Source organism: Myxocyprinus asiaticus, chromosome 30 (genome assembly GCF_019703515.2).
Source record: "Myxocyprinus asiaticus isolate MX2 ecotype Aquarium Trade chromosome 30, UBuf_Myxa_2, whole genome shotgun sequence".
NCBI lineage: Eukaryota > Metazoa > Chordata > Actinopteri > Cypriniformes > Catostomidae > Myxocyprinus > Myxocyprinus asiaticus.
The window spans coordinates 8,309,330-8,332,468 of record NC_059373.1 but is presented as its reverse complement, the minus strand read 5'-3'; the positions used below and the strand labels follow the sequence as shown (position 1 = coordinate 8,332,468).

Genomic DNA, 23,139 nt, shown 5'->3' with positions numbered 1-23,139 from the left:
ATCCCTGGTTGTAGCAGTCACAAAAATAAAATGTTAAACCAACTGTAGGTTTACAAAATCTGCATAAGGAGTTTAAATGTTCCTCACTGTCAGGTTTGTTTATGAAGCACATTATCTAATTTTTTGGTGAAATATTTAAACATAAGATTCAACAAGATTTTTATGTCTGGTTAGGTTAGGTTTCATATACGGTATGAGATGTACATATGTGCTGTCTGATGTGGTGAGAAGGAACTGTGATTTAAAAGTTTAAATGAGAGTGTGAAGTCACTCCCATAGACTGTGTGTTTGTGTGTCAGTGGTTTTACCTGTTACACCTGCTCCTCCACCCTACCTGTCTCAAAGAGAAGTCTGCAAGTGTGGAATCTCCCTTTAGAATAGCGCAAGAATGGATCAATCTCAGTCCTTTTCAGAAACCTAAACGTCTGCTTTACTCCTCTCAGTGGATTTAGAAAAAGAGTAACACGTAGGCTTTAAATACAGACTGACACATCACAGCAAGAGGTGAGCATGGGGACAGATTTAACCTACAACTTTGTTTTCAAAGGTAAGAGACAAATCTAATTTGAAATCTCATTTATTTCTTCAGTCATCTATTTTTTTTTATCATGACTTTACACTTCTTTATCTTGTCAGGTAACTTTAGTACACATATTCGAGGCAGAAATACTGTATTATTTAATATGACTGAATCAACCTGACTTCATTAGGTTGCACTAACAAAAAATATGTATTTTTTAAAGATTTAATCAAGTACTCCTTGAGGTAACAAACATGTCTCCACTTTTTACAGTGATTGTTGTGAATTAGAATACATCGACATCTAAACAAGCTCTTAACCAAAGTGAACGAAGATCATTTTGATGTGTCTCTCTTAGTGGTATTAATTGGAGAATCAGGGGTTGGAAAGAGCAACCTGCTGTCAAGATTTACTAAAAATGAGTTCAATCACGACAGCCGCACAACCATTGGGGTGGAATTCAGCACCCGGTCCATTCAAGTGGATACTATTACCATCAAGGCCCAGATCTGGGACACAGCAGGTCTAGAGCGCTACAGGGCCATTACCTCAGCGTAAGTGCCCGTCTTCATTTTCTTAATTTATTTTGCAATCATGTTCTTACTAAACTGCAAACAGCTCTGACTCAGTCTGAGATGGTTTTCAAACAGGAATCTATATCACACCCAGAACCACTCCTTTTCTAAAGGTTGATTACCTGGAGATCATTTTAAAGCACAGCCGATGTGTTGTACCTGGATGATTAGAGTATATACAAGTGCCATAATTTGATATATTGATATTAAACATATAAAGTTAAATAGCAGAATTACGCATGCATCAAACAGTTCAAATTGGAAGCATGCATGACTTTTCATAAAGGAGAAAATCGGTGTTTTCGAATAAACGTTTGAGCTGTACAGTGCTATAGTTTGTTTTTGCTTTTTTAGATTTAACCTCCTTAATAGAATTAAAAATTATAGTCTACTTTGGATGAATAACTTTGTAAATACAAGTTGAAAATGTGTTTGCATGGTTATATGCATGGAATTGATGATAACTTTAAGGCAGATTAGATATCAAATGTCTGAACGTCCGAATGGTTAACGAATGGTTTGCTCTTGTAGGTATTACAGGGGAGCAGTTGGTGCCCTGCTTGTTTATGACATCACCAAACACCTAACGTATGAAAATGTTGAGCGATGGCTAAAGGAACTCTATGACCATGCTGATCCTCATATCGTGGTCATGCTTGTGGGAAATAAAAGTGACCTGGAGACTCTACGCTCTGTACCAAGAGAGGAGGCAAAGGACTTTGCAGGTGTCAATACATTTCATAACTCGTTAACACAATGGACTGTATGCTGGTCTAAAACCTATTCAAGCATAAACAGTCAAGTTTTGGGTTGTATTGTAATTTGATTGCAAAACTGCATTTTTTTTCCCTTTCAAAAGTCCATCTGAAACTTATAACAGTCCAGTTCTGAAGACACACTCATATGAAATACATTACTTAAATTTAAGAATTTTGCATCATGCATTTCAAATTAAGAGCATGCACACATTTAGTTAAGGTATAAATCTGACCAAATCAAGCCCTATAGTCCTATTTATTTGTTATTTATTTTTTGCCTAAACAGAGGGCAAAGGCTTACTTTTCATGGAGACGTCAGCACTAGAGTCAACTAATGTTGAATCTGCATTCCTTGAAGTTCTAACAGGCACGTATATCTTTTTTTTTTTTTTTTTGTTACATTCTCAAGTAGCCCTGGTTTAGTAATCCCTGATTACCATTTCAACAAAGTGAAATATTGTTTTGAAATAAAATGTCAAACCAGTTTATTCCTTAATTTAACTTATGGCCATGATCAATGGAAACATGTCAATTCTTCACACTGTAACACCCCCCCCCCCCCCAAATGTTCAAGCCAAATCTACGCCCATGGGCACATAATGAAAATGTTCAATATTGTTTTTTTCCATCAGCAATCCATATGAAGGTTGCGAGTCGAGAAGTCACTCGAGGCTCTATCAGCGCTGTGACACTGGGTCATATGGGCCCCACCAGTGAGTTTAAAGAGGAGAAAAAGACCTGCTGTTAGAACTCATGACAGATGAATGAACATCTATGCAGTCACAAAGCCATCATGAGCAGATAAAGACTCACATGAGATTCACATCATACCTGCACTGATGCATTTCATCAGACTTGATCCTCACTGGATGTCATATCAGTGAGAGAAAAGGGGAGGAGTCAAAGTTTTTAAGGTTATTGTTTTGTGGCTTGTTTTTTACTTTTAAATGTAAACGATTGGCACTAATGATACAAAACTTTGTTTTTTTAGTCTGTTAATTATGCTTGAACTGTAGAAAATTATTCATTTTTAGAGAGAAACAGAAAGATGTTGTGTTGTACTGTGTCAAATGTTGTTATTGCTAAATATAACATCATCTCATGTTTGACATTGTTATATTATGCTTTCCTATAACTGCAAAATAAAAGTATTTATTTGGTACTGAAATGCACAAATCTTTTTGCTTTAAAAATCCAAACGTATTATTCTTTACAAAGAAGTTAAGAAATTTACCTAACACTACCTAAAAAAATAAATAAAATAAAAAACACACACAAAACAATAATGCAGTAATTGAGGATTTCTCATTAAATTACATTTCCATCAACCTCATCATTAAATATTTATTTTTATTTATTTTTTATATAAATCAACATGAATAATTCAGAAAGGTGCCTTTTAAACATTCTCTATCAAACCTTGGCAAAACTATTAATGCATTATTATGACACTGATCAATAACCATCAATAAGGCCAAATCCACTGAGCCGTTATATTTTAAACAATGCTCTAAACTGTTCAAAGTTGCAACCCATATATTTATCAATACATTTTGTCTTGATATTTTTGCTTTGATCAGTGACACAAAAGACTGTTTATTGTTCAGTTCAGTTGATATACACACTCAGTGCCTGGGTACTGAGGCAGATTGAGCTGGTACTTCTGTTCAAGCGCTGGAGGAACGAATCGGCCTCCCAGGAAGTGGTAGCGTCCTTTGAAGTGATTGGCTGCTTTCTTAGGGGCAGTGAGGGAGATCAGCATGTCAGGCTGAATCCCATTAGGACAGCCGTTCTCCACATCCCAGCCTAGAGACAAAGAAGGAAATTATTATTTGAGTAATGGTACATTACTGATTAATCGGTGCTGATAGTTGCTTGTTGGAACTATCTACTACTAGTTATTTTTTTGCAACAACAAGTTATTGGTAAAAAAAATTCAGATAGTTGCCAATATTTTTTTTATTCCTCTGTGGTCGGCACTGGAGGTGTCTACTGTTAAAACAGCTTTGTTTAACAGTATAACAGTCTCCAGAGGTAAAATAAAAATCACGGACACCTCGTGGGCATTTGCGGTCTCCAAACGTTTAATTATAACAATATTCTTCCATTTCTCATTCCTCAATTCAATGCATATTTTGTTATTTTGATTAGATAATAAAGATTTTTTAATTAATATACTGAATATATGCAGTTGTGACGAGGAGGAGGGCATGGCCAGGCCGTGAGTGTGCACGGCCAGCGCTGAGTCAGCTGATCAGCAGGAGAGTGAGATAAAGGGGAGCCGGAGACGCCAGTTAGAGAGAGAGAGAGAGAGAGAGAGAGATACGCACATGGCCACGCTGTGTGTGTGTGTTTATGTTTGTTTTAAGTTCATTTATGTAATTAAAGTTTACATTGACTGTTCTGCTGGTTCCCGCCTCCTCCTTGCCCACCTTACCCTGTTACGTTGGTGCCGAAACCTGGGAGGGAGGAGGGATGCGCTGTCGCGTAGTTCTCGCCGCCTGCCTGGGGATGGAGGGGTTGCTGCTGGCCGGCAAGAGTCGGAGGAACCACTGCCGTCCGCCGAGAACGGAAGGAGCCATTCCGTCCACCAGGGGTCGGAGGACTCGCTGCCGTCCGCCAGGGGAGGAGCGAGCTGTCGTCCGCCAGAAGGCGGAGGAGTAGCTAAGGACCGGCGGAGGAGTGCATGTCTGGAGACAGCTGAGCAAGTTTTTCTCTCTTTCTCTGTGTGTCTCCCGCTCACCCTTTCCCTCTCCCCTCTCCCTCCCCTTGTCTCCACCCCAGGTTCCCTGGGGGCGGGAAGGATCACCAGCTGGCGGATCGGCCAGAAGGGCAGCTTCTCCCCTCCAGAGATGGGGGGGTGGGGTGGGGGGAGGTGAGTAAGTCAGTCCGGTTGGCGCCACGGCCTGAATAGGGCGGGGGAGGAGTGTGACGAGGAGGGTGTTGCCGGGCAGCAAGTCAGCTGATCAGCGGGAGAGCGAGATAAAGGGGAGCCGGAGATGCCAGTTCGAGAGAGAGAGACGCACGCGGCCGCGCTGTGTGTGTGTGTGTTAATGTTTGTTTTATGTTGTTTTAAGTTCATTTATGTCATTAAAGTTTATATTGACTTTTCTGCCGGTTCCCGCCTCCTCCTTGCCCTCCTTACCCTGTTACAACAGTATAGTGGTGTGGATGCAGCATAATTAAAAAATTTTCAGTTACAGATGCCATTTTAGAAATTCACTTTTCACAATCAGCCATGATTAATTTAATCCAAGAGTAAAAGTGTCCAATATCAACAAGGACACTGAGATTAAGCGAGTAGTATTCAGCTGGTCATGCGATTCTTAAATGGCTGGCCCCATGAGGGGGCCCCTGCCCTATGCAGAATAAAACAGCTTTTATAAGGTTACTGATATGACTAGAGTCCTCATCTCATTTGAGTGGTCATGATTTTATACATATGTTTCAAAATTACATTTAATTTCTTTAGGAGTAAATCTTTTTTAATGGGGAAACAATTACTGAGTGCACCTTTAAATATGTAATGGAGCTAAGTCTCCATTTCAAAATAAAAGTCTCCGGTGTGTTTTGAGCTTGTTCATATTTAAAAGGTCCACATTATCCACCAAAATCTTATGTTTTTTTGTAATTACTGGGATTTTGGTTGAACAATAAAATACATCTGGGATTTTATCCATTTTGGGATGAAATTTTAACCTCTGTGTCTGTGCCCATCATAGTAAGAAAAGACTAAAAACATTTTTTATATTCTATAAATCAACTTTAAAAACTATTGACCATACATTTAATACATTTTCAGTTTTTTTTATTTTTCCCTTAAATCACTTATAATCTTAGTGCCAAAATATAGTTTTTAATGACCACTTTCATACTCTCATAATAAAACATGCTGTATTTTTGCTGCTGTACTCCTATGTAAGGCATTTAGTCTTCACTTGTGAAATGAAAAACAGCGCTGTGCTTCACTTATTTGCAAGCTGTACAGGTACAATATAGTTTTTAACTACATAATGACATAATCAATAAACAATCTGCACAGAAATAACCAACCAAAAATTCAAATAAACTGAAAAATATTTATACAATTATACAAACAGATCTTTGTGTCTGAATCCTGGATTGGAGTCAAATCATTGGTTATAACTTGCTCTTATTACAGTGTTTGTGCATGCTCACCTGAAGGTATATCAACGCTAGCGATGGGCACAGTAATTTTCTTCAGTTGGGACAGGATCTCTCCGAATGGCTCACGCACAGCCCCCTTAAAACTGAATCCAAAAATGGCATCCACCACCAAGTTATAAGCTTCATCAATCAAATCAGCCTAAAGTAAAAGTCATGGGAAACGGAAAAGTCTAGCTGCTTTATACACATCTGGAAACATAAACAATTGAATTGTCCTAGCAAAAATAAAATGATGCTGGGTGTGCAAACCTTGCGCAATAGCAGTTCAGGGCAGTTGGCGCATTATTTTTCAGTCACTAATAAGATGAAGGTCATTTTGGTTAACCCACTAAAGGGGCGGTCAAACTACATTTCGTGCTCCATTCACACCCATTCAAACGCCTCCGAATGCAGCAGAGCACGAAACATAAGCTCACGCAAACAAATGTCGTACTACACTGCATACCAAAGTTCAAGCTTGGTTAACTCTGAACCGTCAATTCCTACGGCAAGAGGACACACGACCAATAGGAGACCGAAACGTCACACGGTGACCTCTTGGTTCAATTCAAAGCATACATATTTCAAAGCTGCAAGATTTACTGTTGCAGCAAAGTGAGTAGACATTATATTTGAAAATTTTAGTAAAATATTGTGATTCATTATTTACTTACACAAGAAGCCCTCCCGCGTGACATTATTATTGTTTTGTAGTGTTGTCCGAAAAAAATTTGTGATCTCAAAGCCTAATGTGACCGCCATTTATGGGGGATAAAAGAAATCTGACACCCACTTTGGTGTAAATGATGAGGCATGGAACACTGGGGTTTCTTGTGTACCTCAGGCATCTCTGTCAGGAAAGGTATATCCATCTTCTCACACTGGGTGGTGAGATTCTGGAAGAGCTGTTTGTTGGGGCGCTTTGGGTACAATACAGAAGGTTCATACCCCTAGGAAATTCACATACAATATGAAAATAGTCAATACACCTTTATAAACACAAAAAGAGTATGTTAGTCTCAGTTACTATTCACTTTCATTACATCTTTTTTCCACACAGTGAAAGTGAATGGGGACTAATGCTGTCATTCAGCCTAATATCTCATTTTTAGTTCCACCCAAGACAAAAAGTAATATGGGTTTAGAAAAAAAGTTTTATTTTTGGGTAAACTATCTCTTTACGTTAAACGATTTAGTCTAAGTTAAAAACAATACGATTTTAAACAGGATCAGCAAGTTCTTTTTCAGCTACTTATCAAAAGTCAAGTAGCGAGGACACTCACAAAGAGTTTGAGATGTCTTGCACAAACCAGTCCATCTCCTCCATTATTCCCCGGCCCACAGATCACCAGCACTCTGGGTTTACTCTTGAGCAGCGACTGCAGTGGATAGCCCTTTGACAAAACAGCTGCTTTTAATGGGTGGATAATACAATACTTAAGCTACATCACTTTGATCTGTTCTCATGGAGTACATTTTCTCAGAGAGAGCATGGATGTACCTTTGAAACAGCTGTGGCACAGCTAAGACCAGCCAGCTCCATTAACTGATCCACACTGAAGCTGTATTCATTAAACAGCTCCTCATCAATGTGCTGGGCCTCTTCTTGCCTGCGATGACATAACAGCATTTAGGGTTATGTCAAGATACACTAGGAAGATACAATGAAATTCCCAGTAAAAACGCAGTGGGGGACAGGTCAAGATTTGCTGGTTAGAATCCATCTAGAAAACATTATTCTGTAAAGTTCCTGTTACAGAATATTGTGTACACTTAAATGCTATACATTGCTATAAAGTAAACAAAATTAAATGGTGAGGCATTTCTAATGAAATGGTTATGAGTTCTAATATCGGCTCAACCAATATCATACAGTACATTTAACAGGAATCAAGTGTTCACAGACAAAATAACTTATATGTTATTTGCATAATTCCTCAACTTTTTAAAACAATTCATTCTCAAGTGAGAAACATGTAGCATTTAAGCTTAAAAGTTAGAAACAGCCAACAACGAAGATTACAAATACAGTACTTTCCTAAGACTAAAAATAATGTCATAAATAATAATGAGTAACACTTTCATAATAAATGTTTTATTGTTGTAGCCATATTTTTTGTTTTTATTGAGTCAAAAACCAGAAATAAATGAATAAATAATCTGTTACTGAAAATCGAAAGTAGTCTGTATCCGTTCATCCATATTTTTTTATCCTTATTTTGATTAGACACTCAAGTATTTTAAATCGAAACTAGGGCATGCAAAAATAAATAAATAAATAAATAAAATAAAAAAAATTAATATATGGAAACATCCCCCAGCACATTAGTTTCTCCAACTCATATCTTGTGAATAATAATAAACCTTATTTCTCATTAAACTTCATCAGGTAATATATCTACTGTGTGTGTGTGTGTGTGTGTGTGTGTGTGTATATATATATGTATATATATATATATATATATATATATATATATACACACTGATCAGCCACAACATTAAAACCACTGACAGGTGAAGTGAATAACATGTATTATCTCGTTAAATTGTGATGGATAGACGACTGGGTCAGAGCATCTCCAAAACGGCAGGTCTTGTGGGGTGTTCCTGGTATGCAGTGGTTAGTACCTACCACAAGTGGTCCAAGGAAGGACAACCGGTGAACTGGCGACAGGGTCATGGACGCCCAAGGCTCATTGATGTGCGAGGGGAGCGAGGGCTAGCCCTTCTGGTCCGATCCCACAGAAGAGCTACTGTAGCAAAAATTGCTGAAAAACGTAATGCTGGCCATGATAGAAAGGTGTCAGAACACACAGAGCATTGCAGCTTGCTGCGTATGGGGCTGCGTAGCAGCAGACTGGTCAGAGTGCCCATACTGACCCCTGTCCACTGCCGAAAGCGCCTACAATGGGCACGTGAGCGTCAGAACTGGACCATGGAGCAATGGAAGAAGGTGGTCTGGTCTGATTAATCATGTTTTTTTTTTAAATCATGTGGACGGCCAGGCGTGTGTGCGTCGTTTATCTGGGGAAGAGATGGCAGCAGGATGCACTGTGGGAAGAAGGCAGGCAGGCGGAGGCAGTGTGATGCTATGGGCAATGTTCTGCTGGGAAACCTTGGGTCCTGGCATTCATGTGGATGCTACTTTGACACATACCACCTACCTAAAGATTGTTGCAGACCACATACACCCTTTAATGGCAACGGTATTCCCTGATGGCCGTGGCCTCTTTCAGCAGGATAATGCGGCCTGCCACACTGAAATTTTCTTTTCAGGAATGGTTTGAGGAACATAACAATGAGTCCGATCCAACAAGTCTGATACATGGAGGCCCCACTTTGCAACTTACAGGACTTTAATGATCTGCTGCTAACGTCTTGGTGCGAGATACCACAGGACACCTTCAGGGGTCTTATGAAGCCCATGCCTCGATGGGTCAGAGCTGTTTTGGTGGCACGAGGGGAACCTACACAATATTAAGCAGGTGGTTTTAATGTTGTGGCTGATCGTGTATATATATATATTAGGGTTGTTCCGAAACCAAATTTTGGCTTCGGTACGATAGCAGCCCTGGTACCTCAGTATCGATACTAACTTGTTACTTAAGGCAATAAAACCTCAGATGTTTGATGAAATTACACAGAAAATTACTTGTCTAAAAAAACTGCATGTTATACAAATTATGCCTTTTCTGTTTTAATTTTTCTGGATTCCATGTTAAATGTTATAATTAAATGTTATGATCAAATCGTGTTTAATCAAATACATACTGTACAGCTTTAATCAAATGAAAATATAATACTTTTCAACAATATGCACAACAGAGCTTTACAGTATTAATGAAAACATTAACTGAAAATAACCTGATTACCTGAGGCAAAAGGCTGCCATGGCTGAATCACAACATGCTGATATTCAGTACACTTGCTTATGTGATATTGCTAACAGATAATAATACTAATAATATAACCATTTAATATGATACTATTGTTACTATGAGTACTATTGTGACTGCTTTGAATATTACACTTTTATACAGTAGTAATGTCTTAAATTTCACACAATCGGTTGAATAGAGCTCTCTTTTCAGCGGGACTTTTATTTTGAAAGATCTTTTAAGTTCGTCCTGTTTGTGAAGGGTTCGTTATATCAAGCTTCCCGTGACTTACAAGCTGAAATGGAGCTGCAACGGAAAAAGAGTTCATTTGAGAGTTCACATCCATTTATACACTCAACACATTGATCTGTGGCTCAGCAGATGGATACTATTGGACACACTGCATGAAATGATTTTTTGGTATCGCGATATTTAGTTAGTACCGGTAAACCGCACAACCCTAACACACACACACACATATTTTATATATATATATATATATATATATATATATATATATACACACACACATACAGTTTTGCTCAAAAGTTTGCATACCCTGGCAGAAATTGTGAAATTTTGGCATTGATTTTGAAAATAGTACTGATCATGCAAAAATATTATTTAAGGATAGTGATCATATGAAGCCATTTATTATCACATAGTTGTTTGGCTCCTTTTTAAATCATAATTATAACAGAAATCATCCAAATGGCCCTGATCAAAAGTTTACATACCCTTGAATGTTTGGCCTTGTTACAGACACACAAGGTGACACACACAGGTTTAAATGGCAATTAAAGGTAAATTTCCCACACCTGTGGCTTTTTAAATTGCAATTAGTGTCTGTGTATAAATAGTCAACGAGTTTGTTAGCTCTCATGTGGATGCACTGAGCAGGCTAGATACTGAGCCATGGGGAGCAGAAAGAACTGTCAAAAGACCTGTGTAACAAGGTAATGGAACTTTATAAATATGGAAAAGGATATAAAAAGATATCCAAAGCCTTGAAAATGCCAGTCAGTACTGTTCAATCACTTATTAAGAAGTGGAAAATTCGGGGATCTCTTGATACCAAGCCAAGGTCCGGTAGACCAAGAAAGATTTCAGCCACAACTGCCAGAAGAATTGTTCGGAATACAAAGAAAAACCCACAGGTAACCTCAGGAGAAATACAGGCTGCTCTGGAAAAAGATGGTGTGATTGTTTCAAGGAGCGCAATACTTGTTTACCCCTCTCCAAACATAGCGCTTATGGTTGTGATCATAAAGCTCTATTTTGGTCTCATCACTCCAAATTACATTGTGCCAGAAGTTGTGAGGCGTGTCAAGGTGTTGTCGGGCATATTGTAACTGGGCTTTTTTGTGGCATTGGCTTCTTTCTGGCAACTTGACCATGCAGCTCATTTTTGTTCAAGTATCATTGTATTGTGCTCCTTGAAACAACCACACTGTCTTTTTCCAGAGCAGCCTGTATTTCTCCTGAGGTTACCTGTGGGTTTTTCTTTGTATCCTGAGCAATTCTTCTGGCAGTTGTGTTAAAAGAGATTTTTTTACGTGATCAGTCATATTTTCAAAATCAATGCCAAAATTTCACAATTTCTGCCAGGGTATGCAAACTTTTTTAGCACAGCTGTGTATGTATGTATGTGTATGTGTGTGTATGTATATGTATATGTGTATATATATATATATATATATAAAACTCTCCATCTGGTGAATATATGGGCTATAAAAAGCTTAACAATAGGCTACTTAAATATTGTAATGAAGCTAAAACTTTGTCATTTCAAAGTCCCTGATGTGTTTTGGGCTTGTTTATAGTTAAAAATTACAAACCAAATCTTCTTTTATTATTATTATTATTATTATTATTGGGATTTTGGTTGATCATTAAACTACATCTGGGATTTATTTATTTTGGACTCTTGTAGCCTCTGTGTCTGTCTTAGTAAGAACTAAAAACTATCGGCCGATTAATCGATTATCGGCCTTTTCAACCACCATAGTTATTGGTAACGGCAGAATCTACTTTATGTCGACCTCTAATATGTATCACCTAAAAACAACAAGGTTGTAAACCTCAAATTACAATATTTCCCTTAAAATACCACAAAGAACCCTCAGACGTCTGAAGGACATTTAAATTCACAACTGTAATGTAACAGTTTGATTTTATAGATTAGCTGCCAAATAATGGTCAACATATAATCAATTTTAACCATCTCATAGAGAGTATGCATTTATACTCACCCAAGGTACTTGATTGTATTGGCCATAGTGCAAGCCTGTCTGTGAGTGAGATCTTTACTGTAAATGTTACTGGAAATACGTGTACATGCTCCTGTGTGTGTCAGGACAGAGCCTCCCCGTGATGTCACAAGAAGACCGATTCCAAACAGGGCTCGTACACCCAACATTCACCTGGCTACAGTACCTGAACATGAAATACAGTAAGGACGTTAGTCGTCAATAAAGGACAAACAGTGTTGTTAAAGTAAGCATGGTGATTTCTGCCAGCATGTCTCATTTAACAGCAAACCATAACAACTGCATAACCATTACTTGTTGTAACTCATTATAATGCATGATGCAACTCAACGAGTTTGCCAACACATTTCAAAAACACTGTCAACCATATTTTAGGACAGTATGGAACTACCATCGAGTTAAATGACTGTAAGAGGTGACGCTGAATAAAACAAATTCATATTAATATAAAAACAAATGCTTCCAATACCTGTTGGTTTAAGTTATGGTTAAAAGCTCTGCAACATTTGTTAACACCACCAAATGCAAAATAAAGGCAGCAGAATAAACTCCGAGCTCAAAACCTTTTTAGTTCAACTTTATACATGAAGGATTATTTATATGATAGATGATACCTGCACCACTCCGCTGCAGAAACTCCTAATCTAAATAATATCCGGGATGGTGACTAACAGCCACTTGTCATAATAAAGGTTTCACAAGAGAGCAAAATAATAAAATAAAATAAAAAATAATACAAATAAAAAATAAAATAAAAAATAATACAAATAAAAAATAAAATAAAAAATGTTTCGTCTAAATTTTTATCATTAAAAATAAGTAGATAAATGAAATAATGAATGAATAAATAAATAAATACAAACACAAATATTATATGTATGTATGTATGTATGTACATATAAGTATTCATTCGTAAACTATATTATGCTTTATTTATTTATTATATTTATATATATAATTATCTAATTTATATTTATGTAAGAGAACGTTCCTTTTATCACAGCTGACAAATATTCCTCACTAAAGGAGGCCATCTAAGTTATTTATTTATTATAAATATATAATTAAAAATGTATTCATGTTTATTAGATATTTATTATATTTGTATTTAATAAATACATTTTTTTATTGTTTTGTTGTTATTTTTTGTTATTAACATATTTATTGATTCATAAATAATAATAAAAAATAATAATAATAATAATAATAAAAGCAACAACATATACACTACCGGTCAAATGTTTTGAGACACTTAGTCATTCTTTATTATATTTTTTTTCTTCACATTTTAGAATAATAGTAAAGTCATCAAAACTATGAAATAACATAAATGGAACTATGGGAATTATGTTGTGACTAAACAAAATCCAAAATAAATCAAAACTGTGTTATATTTTAGCATCTTCAAAGCAGTCACTCTTTGCCTAGATTTTGCAGAAATGTACTCTTGACATTTTCTCAACCAACTTCTTGAGGTATCACCCTGGGATGCTTTTTAAACAGTACTGAAGGAGTTCCCATCTATGTTGGGCACTTATTGGCTGCTTTTCTTTATGATTTGGTCCAAGTCATCAATTTCAAAAACTTTTTATTTTTATTTTTTATTACATTTTAGTTTTATAATGAAATAAATTAATATAGTGGCACAATTATATTTTTGTCTACAAAACTAATTTCAAACATTTAAGCGTACGCCTTCAGCTCAAAAGATTTTTAAGATCATGAGAAACATTTCAGTCAAGTGCTTCAAAACTTTTGACCGGTAGTATATATATTGAATCAATCACTTTAAACATTAAACCCCCACTATATCCCCTCCCATACCAAACTCCCACCCCACCCTGACCCCCCCACGAACACCCCTGTGGTCAATAGAATACACACACACACACACACACACACACGCACAAAACTAAAACAACAACAAAAATAAAATACAATAATCAAGTATAAATAAAAAAAAACAAACAAACAAAAAAAAATAAAACCAAACTCTAAATTACTCCCTCCACCGCCCCTCCTCGAGATTCCCCCAAAAATGCTAAGTAATTGCCCCATTTCTTATTGTAAGAATCCCTAACTCCCATCCTTATGCTCGACCCCTCCTCGAAGGCAGCCACCCTCCCCACCTCCGCGCACCACTCCGGGAACTAGGGTGCTGCATCCGACTTCCAACTCCTCAAAATAACCTGCCAACCAATCATCACACTGGTCAAAATCCAGTCCATCATGTACTTATCCTCCAAATCCAAGACCTCCCTATCTCCCAAAATACAGAGTCTGGGGCAGAACGAGACTGTATTATTATTAATATGAATTTGATTAAATAAATACATCGTAAAAACGTGTGTTTGGAGGTAATGCGATGTTTCATGGAAGAGATTTGTTACATTTCTTGATAACTGACAAATATTCCTGAACACGGTAGGTCCCCTAAATTACTTACTGAGAATTTTGTGATTATATCCTTGAATATCATCTTTTTATTTTCTTTCAGAGCCCTTCTATCAAATTAGCCTAGAACATTAGCAAAGCAATCCATAACGCAGCGGTCCCTTTGACATTCGGAGACCAGAGGCTGTTCTTTTTGAATGGATGTCTATGGAGGAGATGCTTGAGTGTGCTGAATAAACTGCTTTTTTGAGAAAACAGCTAGTCACTACATGAACTGACCACCAGTTCCTTAATCTTTAATATGTTTTACACTCAAAAATCCCTTTGAAGTAAACTATGTGTGGATATTACTGCGAAGACACGGACAATTTTGCCACAGGTAGGTGCCAGTTTACGGCTCTCCTAATTCATTTGTATGGCATCCGCAAACGGGGACTTACTGTCGTAACACGCTAGTTGACTGTTACGCTCTCTCCTATGGTAAACACGAGTATATTGTTATATAAGTATAAAATATCTCTGTAAACTTTCAGCTTCTACTTGCCACTTACAGTATCCGTGGATTTATTTATTTATTTATTTATTTGTACACCCATCTGTGCACTGAGAACACGTCTTAAGTTGGTTTGATCCACAGCACCCCTTTGTCGATTGCGTGTGATGGTATATTCCTGTTATTTAATAGGAGGCTCAGCCCAAGCGCTCGCGAGTTGATGTAAATTACAGTGAGTAGAAACTATCATAAACAACACATACTACATGACATTAGACAGTGCCTGGACATTCTGACGCCTTACCTGGGATAAGGTAAGCATTAATTTATTAGTATGAATTACAATGTAATATATATTTAATTGTAAATTATATTTGATATATTTTATCGAATAAGGAGGAACAACTTATTCTCTCAGTAAAAAGATTAAACTTGAACGTGACTTCTTCAAAGAGTAGCACAGAAGACAGAATAGCAGTCTTATAATATCAGACTCTTTCCTGGATTTTTTGGATGTCAGACGGGACACTTGGGGGATACCCGGAATTCTCAATAGGATTTACAGCTGCTGGAAACTATAGTTTCATGATCATGCATTACTTATTTATTTGAACAATTATTTTAATTTATTAATATATGCCTACTTTATGCATCCCGAGAAGGATGTTTTATCCATTGTTATGGTTTATATTTATGTATATTTTCCCTTATATATTCTAGCTGTCATTGACACGTTTTAAACATACAAACAAAAGTTTAGCAATTAGAAAAATAATAATAATAATAATAATAATAATAATAATAATTAAAACGAGGTCAAACAATCTCAGAACGATGTTATTTCACTCAGCAGCAGTTTCTGAAATGATGCACAGTCAGTGAAATAGAAACTGAGATGCTTATCACTGTTAGTATGTCCTCATTGATTTGTCTCAGAGCAGCAGTGCTTTTACAGCCAGGCAGACTGCTATGGAAAACCACAGTGAAATATAATGTCTACTCATAGCTGCTATACATACTGTAATTAACCCTAAATAAGAGATGCCTATTTGTCTCGCTTACATTCAAAAGATCTAAAGATGCAGACTTTGAAATCTCTGAAGAGTAGTCTGCAGACAGCAATGGCCGCTATGCACTCACAGACTGAAGTGGCATTGGACTGTAATGTCATTTTATTGATGAGTGCTGTCTGCATGTTTGGGTGTTAATTAGCCTTGTTATATAAAGATGCTCATTGTGCTCCCATGGTCATGGCAGATGCGCTTCAATAATTCCATCTTGTTGTTGTGCTCCATCAAGAGTTTAGTGAATCATGTTTGTTTCCTAATGCCACAGGATGGCATGGTAGATTTGAATGTACATTGGATACTTGAGATTTGCAAACATACATGTTTAATGCCTTCATGTGAAAGCCTGAAAATCATGTGATTGTAGATAGATATAATTGCTCTCCTGGTAAATGGGTTCTGGCTTTTTATAGTGGGCGAGTGTAGATTGTGTGAAATCTCATAGGATGTTGGTCACTGTCCAGTGCTGAAATCGGGCCGTTGTGTTTTTTGTTTCAGATTGGAGATAGCGTCTTCTAATAGGCAGATCTCCAACAGATTGCAGATATCAGAAATATCAGAAATTATAATTTGTTTCTTTTTGGTATAAAATTAGCCATACTGTATGTTTCAATGAAATACAGCTTTGTGCAACAACAATATGATATTTTTTATATTAAACCTCATCAGAAAACCTGAAGTCAAATTAGATACATAGCAGGGGTCTTCAACAGGGATCCACCAATTATTGTTTGACCTCAAACAAATTTGTGATAATATGCATTAAATAAAAATGCAATATTATGTTAACTTCTTAAGCTAAAGCTAACCTTCAACGAGATGTTTCATTGTCCCTCCCACATGACTTTGTACATCATAATCCATCCATCCATCCATTTATCCATCCATCCATCCAAGGGGTCCTTGGCCTGAAAAAGTTTGAAGACCCCTGGTATATAGTACAGCCCCAATTCTAAAAAAGTTGAGACAGTATAAATGCTAAAAAACAAAATTTAGTTATTTGCAAATTCTATTCACCCTGTGCTATTTTGAAAGCACTACAACAACACTGTGGCATGGGGGGCGTGGTCATGTGTCGGTCTGCTGGAGAGGGAGAGTGGTAAGGATTGTCACCTGGGTTATGATTATTCTAAAACCTGTCTCTGATTATAGTGATGGCGGAGGGAGACCTGAAAAGGCACGCCAGAGTGTTAGAGCAGGGAGAGAGCACCAGGGACGAGCAAAAAAAGACACACAACACAAACGCACACATGGTGGCTGCGTGTCGCTCTCTCTCTCAAACTGCCACATCCTGCTGCACTTATGCCTCTCCTCAGCTCATTAGCCCGACTGGGGGCCGGGCGTGCATAGTCACGGCCCGGCACCGCCCCGCCCTCCTCCTCATCACAAACACATTATTTGATGTTTTACCTTGTGAATTTAATATATATATATATATATATATATATATATATATATATATATATATATATATATATATATATATATATATATATATATATATATATATATATATATATACACTACCGGTCAAAAGTTTTGAAACACTTACTCATTCTTTATTATAATTTTTTTTCACATTTTAGAATAATAGTAAAGTCATTAAAACTATGGAATAACATAAATAGAACTATGGGAATTATGTTGTGACTAAACAAAATCCAAAATAAATCAAAACTGTGTTATATTTTAGCATCTTCAAAGTATTCACCCTTTGCCTAGAATTTGCAGACATGTACTCTTGACATTTTCTCAACCAACTTCTTGAGGTATCACCCTGGGATGCTTTTTAAACAGTACTGAAGGAGTTCCCATCTATGTTGGGCACTTATTGGCTGCTTTTCTTTATTATTTGGTCCAAGTCATCAATTTCAAAAACTTTTTTTTTTTTATTATTATTACATTTTAGTTTTATAATGAAATAAATTAATATGGTGGCACTAATTTCAAACATTTAATCATACACCTTCAGATCAAAATATTTTTAAGATCAAAAGAAACATTTTAGTCAAGTGTTTCAAAACTTTTGACCGGTAGTGTGTGTGTGTGTGTGTATATATATATATATATATATATATATATATATATATATATATATATATATATATATATATATATATATATATATATATATATATACACATATTTATTATTATTATTATTTTTTTTAAATACACACTCATTTCAACTCAAATGATTGCATCACGCTCCAAAAATAGTTGGGACAGCCGAGTGTTTACCACTTTGTAACATCACCATTTTTTTCTAATAACACTTCTTAAGTGTTTGGGCACTAAAGACACAAATTTGTCAGGTTAGGCATTCAGAATTTTCCCCTTTCATACATTCTGCACGTCTTCAGCTGTGCAATTGTACGGGGCCTTCGTTGTCTTATTTTGCGCTTCATTGCTGTATTTGGAGAGACTCGACACATCCTTGCTCTTGAAGGACTAGGCTTTTTTTTGGAGGCTTCTTATATACAGTACTATAACACGATTGCCTCACCTGTTTCACATCACCTTGTTATTTCAATTCGTCAGATTGTTAATAATCCTAAATTGCCCCTTTCTCAACTATTTTGGAGCATGATGCAATCATCTGATTAGAAATTAATATATATATATATATTTTTAAATTTAATTCACAAAGTAAAACGTCAAATTATGTGTTGTTGTAGTGATTTCAATATTGCACAGGGTTTTTCCATACTGTCCCAAAATTTTCGCAATTGGGGTTATAATTTGTTGCAGTGAAAAGGCTTGAAGTCATCATACAGAGGTGTTATTATGTATATGCCATTAACTACATTGCATTTTGTAACTCTAGTTTGTAGATATTTTATAATAAGAGTTGAAACCTGGAACCATGCTGTTCCCATAGGAGAAACCAGGCAAGCAGAGTCTTAAATAATTTAAAGACCAAAGAGACAGAAATTGTATGATTCCACTGCTGTCCAAACTGTCCCACGTTTAAGAAGAAAGAAAAAGAGACATTTTGACCTATCTGCCTTCCAGTGTTATTTCAGATATGCAAATTGCCATTTCTTATGATCTATTTTTCAGTGCTGTTGGCTAAACCCAGCATCTCTAAGTAATGGATGTTAGTTCATAAGTCCCAGGAGCCATTTCCTTTCAATCTAATTTACTGGACTTTAGTTTTTCCCTGCTGTTATTTGATACTGTATATGGAGCAGATGTTTATTAATGAGGCTCATTAGTGAGTTTAGTCCATTTAAAGGTAAGTGAACCACTGTACAGTTAGTGCTCAGTATATTTAGCTCGCAACATGCACAGATAAAAACAACGTTTGACTAGGGTAGAAATGAGGTGGACTCAGTTAACATCAATGTGAAACCCTGATCGCAACCCATTTTACTTTTGTCAGAGTAAACCAGGATATTAGATGAGAAACAAATTAAGGGTGGTACTTAATTCTTTCCATTTAGAATTATCAAGACTGTGAAAGGTGGACATTCCATACCAGAATAAAGCCAGACCTGAATTTTTGTTTTTTGGCTATTGGTAAAATTGTTAAAATTATCCAACAGCCTGCATGACCTAAGTGATGTCAGCAGAAAAGGAAAGTCATTTGACATCTTGATTAAAGATTATGAAGACAAAATGTTTTATTTTCAATAAATTGTGCATGGATAAATCACTCACAAAAAGATAAGGGACATGCATTAAGAAAGTCAATAGGTTCAGTTCTGATTTCACATTGACTGAGATTTTGCTGAAATGCTATTATTGACTTCTTATACAGGAAGTATAGGAATCAGCCATGCATATACAAAAAAAATACAAAATTTCAGGTGCATCAGTCTGAAATCATACGTGTATAGTGATGTCTTGGGTAACTGAATTATTTTGCGCTGGTTCTGTTTTCATCACAGCAGCACAATTACCGCTGTCATTTTTTGCTTTGACTCAGGATAATAAAACCAGATGGCCAAAAGGTCATCCTCAGTTAAGGGGAAAAATCCATTTCCATTCACAAAGTTACCCATTACTGCTAAGAAAAGAGACTTTTGAAATGTTTTTATCAATATTAGAGGTTAAGTCCATGAGTCAGGCTGTTCTATTTTTTAGTGGTTTCTGCTTTCTTATTTTTCCGCATCCTATTGTTTTACTGTAGATAGGGAGGTGGATAGACTGGTAGCATAGTACTAGCTTTAAGCAGAACCAGTGCCTATATCGTACACAGGCCGTGGTCGTATATTATTGATGCACTCTGCTTGAACTGGCAGCCTTAATTGACATTTGACTTATCTCTCCCCGATCTCATTCGCTAACAAAGATTTTGGCAAGCACTTGTACGTTTTTGGACTCTTGCCTGTCCATGGCTCCGGTGATTAAGTGCAATGGAAGATGTCTACAAATTACGGAATATTTTCATGCTTTTAAAAGCAATATTCTGGGTTAAAAGCAAGTAAAAGAAATGGTCCGGGTTCAATACAAGTTAAGCACAATTGGCAGCATTTGTTGCAAATGTTGATTACCAAAATAAAATAGAATACAAATAATAATAACTTCGACTTATTCGATTTATTTTAAAATAGCAAAAACTGCAGTTACAAAAAGATGTTTACAATGTAAGTGAATGGGGCCAGTTGATAAACATTAAAATACCACAGTTTAAAAGGGTTAGCCACAAGATGTAAACATGTTGTGTGTTAACATGATTTTAGTGAGATAATCCACTCCCTAACCTTATCTGTGCAAATTTATAACAAATATTTCAACTTTGTTGTCATGACATCATTACACCGGTAAACCCTGTGATCTAGAAAATGCCATAAAGCAGGTAAATCCCTGATTTTATCACACTTAAAACATGTGAACACGTATAATGTTTGGGTCTTGTGGCAGTACTTTAGAAACAGTGTGCATTTGAATGTTTATGGACTGGTCCCATTCACTTCTATTATAATAGTATATAATAAGTGCCTTACTGTAACTGTGATTTTTGCCTTTTTAAAATACATGAGGAATGACTCAAAGTTATTTTTGTTCATGTCATCAGCACTATGCTACAAATGCTGTCAATTGAGCTTAACTTATATTGAACCTGGAACATTCCTTTAAGTTCCATTGGTAGCATCTGTTATGCTGTTGATAACCACAGAAAATAACTCAAAAACTTGCATTGACAGAAATGCTCTTACAATGACTTACAAAGTCTATCGAGCAACCATTGTGTATGGTTGCCCTTTACAACTTGTACTTAACCTGGAGTATTCTTTTAATAGATATTAGGAAAAACCCCTGAAGACCCCTGAAAGCTTTCAAGACCCCTGAAAGCATTCTTTCAGGCACGACTACAGAAGCTAAAGAAGTTTCTTATTGATGAAATAATCAACTTAACCCAACAAAGATTTTCTACAAAAGTGTACCATGACTGTATTGATTCCATCTTCTGCACTTTAGTTAAGTTAGACAACCAAAGACAAGACAATGGGTGGGGATCTGCAAGCTAATTCCTTTGGTAAGCACCATCTGGTCTGCAATTAGCAACAGAAAACAAACCTTTTCTGCTCAAGAATGTAACAAACTCCCTCTAAATTCTGCTCAAGGCTGTTGGATTGTGAATGGCAGCTGTAGTTTGCTCAACAGAGGTGAGGTTATTGGTCCTTGGATTTTGTTTTAAACCTGATACCACAAGATGGTGATTGGACCGCTCCCTGTAACCATACTCTTCTCCTCTCATTCCTCTTTACAGGTCCACTTCATACAGCTGGCCTATCACTCATTGTGTCACCCATTCAACACAGAAGAACAAGAATCCAGTATGTTCAGCTCAAAGAGGTCAGTACTGAACAGCATTTTACTACATTGTCTTTTAAAAATGTAACTGATCTCAGGTATAAAGATGTCAATACATTGTCTGCAAAATTTTGCTATTGAAGGTGGGAATAATATATGGGTATTTTACTGTAAATACATGGAAAGTTGACACGTTTTGCATTGTGACATTGTATTCTCCATCAAAAAGCTATTAGAACAGTATTTTGCTTATTTATAATTATTATGCATGCAGCTTTAATGATCCCATATTAATTTAGAGAATATATGGAATATTTGTACTTTTAAAAGTGCATTTGTAACAGTGCAGGACTGTTGAAAATTAACTAGTGAAGGCAAAAAGGGGTTTAAAACTATAATAGTTAAAATATAATAAATGTTGGCATTTTACATATTAAAATGTCTAACATATTTATATCAACTTTGAATCTAAAACCATGATCTAAAATGTTGGACGTTATGCATCAACTACTCATATATTCAAATCTATTAAAATAATTTGCAAATCTGCAGACAGTTTTGTTAAAGGGGTTGTTCGGCATCTGCTGTCTTTGCATGCATTTAATTAGTGATTAGTTGACTTTGTGTGCATTTGTTTACATTGACTACAATGGTCAATATGAATGCCATTTGTCTACATTCACTGGTGGTCTACCTGTCTGATGTATGAATTAAACAACATTTGTTGTATTTTCAAAAATACGTTTTGAAATCTTAGATGATTTAATTTGGTATGTACGCATTGCTAATCAGTTGATCATTTATCATTACAACTGACTTGATTTAATATTAAAAGGGATAGTTCACTCAATTTAAATTCAGTCATTATTTCTCACTCTCATATGTAACACAAAAAGAGACATCTTGAGGAATAGTAAAGCTGAAATTTTGAACAAGGAATTAAACAAGGAACATATAGTATATAATGACCAGTGGCTGTCAAGCTCCAAAAAGTACACAAAAAAGCAACATAAATGAAATCCATTTGAACTGTGCGCAAAATTCCAAGTCTTCTGAAGCCATACGATAGCTTTGTGTGAGAAACAGATCAAAATTTACGTCGTTATTCACTGAAAATCTTGACATTCACCTAAGTTCTAAGTTCATTAGCGCATTAGAGAAGTAGTGACAAAGGTGGTGATTATCAGTGAATAATGACTTTAGTTGGTTTTTCATCACACAAAGCTATCACATGAGTTAAGAAGACTTAAGAAGT

The 23,139-nt window shown here is 36.2% G+C and overlaps 3 protein-coding genes across 7 annotated transcripts in view; 2 read left to right on the top strand and 1 right to left on the bottom strand.

Moving 5' to 3' along the window:
- The first annotated feature begins 326 nt into the window (after nucleotides 1–326).
- rab25a (RAB25, member RAS oncogene family a) lies at nucleotides 327–2,994 on the top strand. The gene is made up of 5 exons (XM_051663730.1): nucleotides 327–547; nucleotides 879–1,074; nucleotides 1,627–1,820; nucleotides 2,140–2,220; nucleotides 2,486–2,994. The coding sequence occupies exons 1-5, from the start codon at nucleotides 511–513 to the stop codon at nucleotides 2,599–2,601; spliced, it is 624 nt and encodes a 207-aa protein (XP_051519690.1). The 5' UTR covers nucleotides 327–510; the 3' UTR covers nucleotides 2,602–2,994.
- A 230-nt stretch (nucleotides 2,995–3,224) lies between these two features.
- On the bottom strand, nucleotides 3,225–12,860 carry naxe (NAD(P)HX epimerase). Of its 2 annotated transcripts, none has more exons than XM_051663719.1 (7): nucleotides 12,783–12,860; nucleotides 12,151–12,334; nucleotides 7,522–7,630; nucleotides 7,304–7,414; nucleotides 6,860–6,970; nucleotides 6,033–6,180; nucleotides 3,225–3,659 (listed from the first exon to the last, which is right to left on the bottom strand). In XM_051663719.1, exons 2-7 carry the CDS (start codon nucleotides 12,315–12,317, stop codon nucleotides 3,457–3,459), a joined length of 849 nt encoding a protein of 282 aa, XP_051519679.1. In that variant the 5' UTR covers nucleotides 12,318–12,334; nucleotides 12,783–12,860; the 3' UTR covers nucleotides 3,225–3,456. The 2 variants fall into 2 exon arrangements, with proteins under 2 accessions (XP_051519679.1, XP_051519680.1); XM_051663720.1 differs by having other exon boundaries at nucleotides 12,638–12,786.
- Nucleotides 12,861–15,253: 2,393 nt separating this feature from the next.
- oxr1b (oxidation resistance 1b) overlaps nucleotides 15,254–23,139 on the top strand; it is a 69,995-nt gene continuing 62,109 nt past the window's right edge. The window contains exons 1-3 of one of the 4 annotated variants that reach the window (XM_051663678.1): nucleotides 18,331–21,606; nucleotides 21,695–21,736; nucleotides 21,841–21,926. In XM_051663678.1, the coding sequence (XP_051519638.1) occupies nucleotides 21,710–21,736; nucleotides 21,841–21,926 (113 nt within the window). In that variant the 5' untranslated portion in view covers nucleotides 18,331–21,606; nucleotides 21,695–21,709. Of the gene's footprint in view, nucleotides 15,370–18,330; nucleotides 21,737–21,840; nucleotides 21,927–23,139 lie in introns of those variants that run through there. The other 3 variants (XM_051663680.1, XM_051663677.1, XM_051663679.1) reach the window with 3 other exon arrangements.

Excerpts from the sequence above, each read along its gene's own strand:
- rab25a (XM_051663730.1), top strand. The coding sequence starts at position 511 with ATGGGGACAGATTTAACCTACAACTTTGTTTTCAAAG. Across the intron at positions 1,075-1,626 it reads TACAGGGCCATTACCTCAGC|GTATTACAGGGGAGCAGTTG; the intron begins GTAAGTGCCCGT and ends TTGCTCTTGTAG. Across the intron at positions 2,221-2,485 it reads ATTCCTTGAAGTTCTAACAG|CAATCCATATGAAGGTTGCG; the intron begins GCACGTATATCT and ends TTTTTCCATCAG.
- naxe (XM_051663719.1), bottom strand. The coding sequence starts at position 12,317 with ATGTTGGGTGTACGAGCCCTGTTTGGAATCGGTCTTCTTGTGACATCA. Across the intron at positions 7,631-12,150 it reads AATACAATCAAGTACCTTGG|GCAAGAAGAGGCCCAGCACA; the intron begins GTGAGTATAAAT and ends ATGTCATCGCAG. Across the intron at positions 3,660-6,032 it reads TAGCGTTGATATACCTTCAG|GCTGGGATGTGGAGAACGGC; the intron begins GTGAGCATGCAC and ends CTTTGTCTCTAG.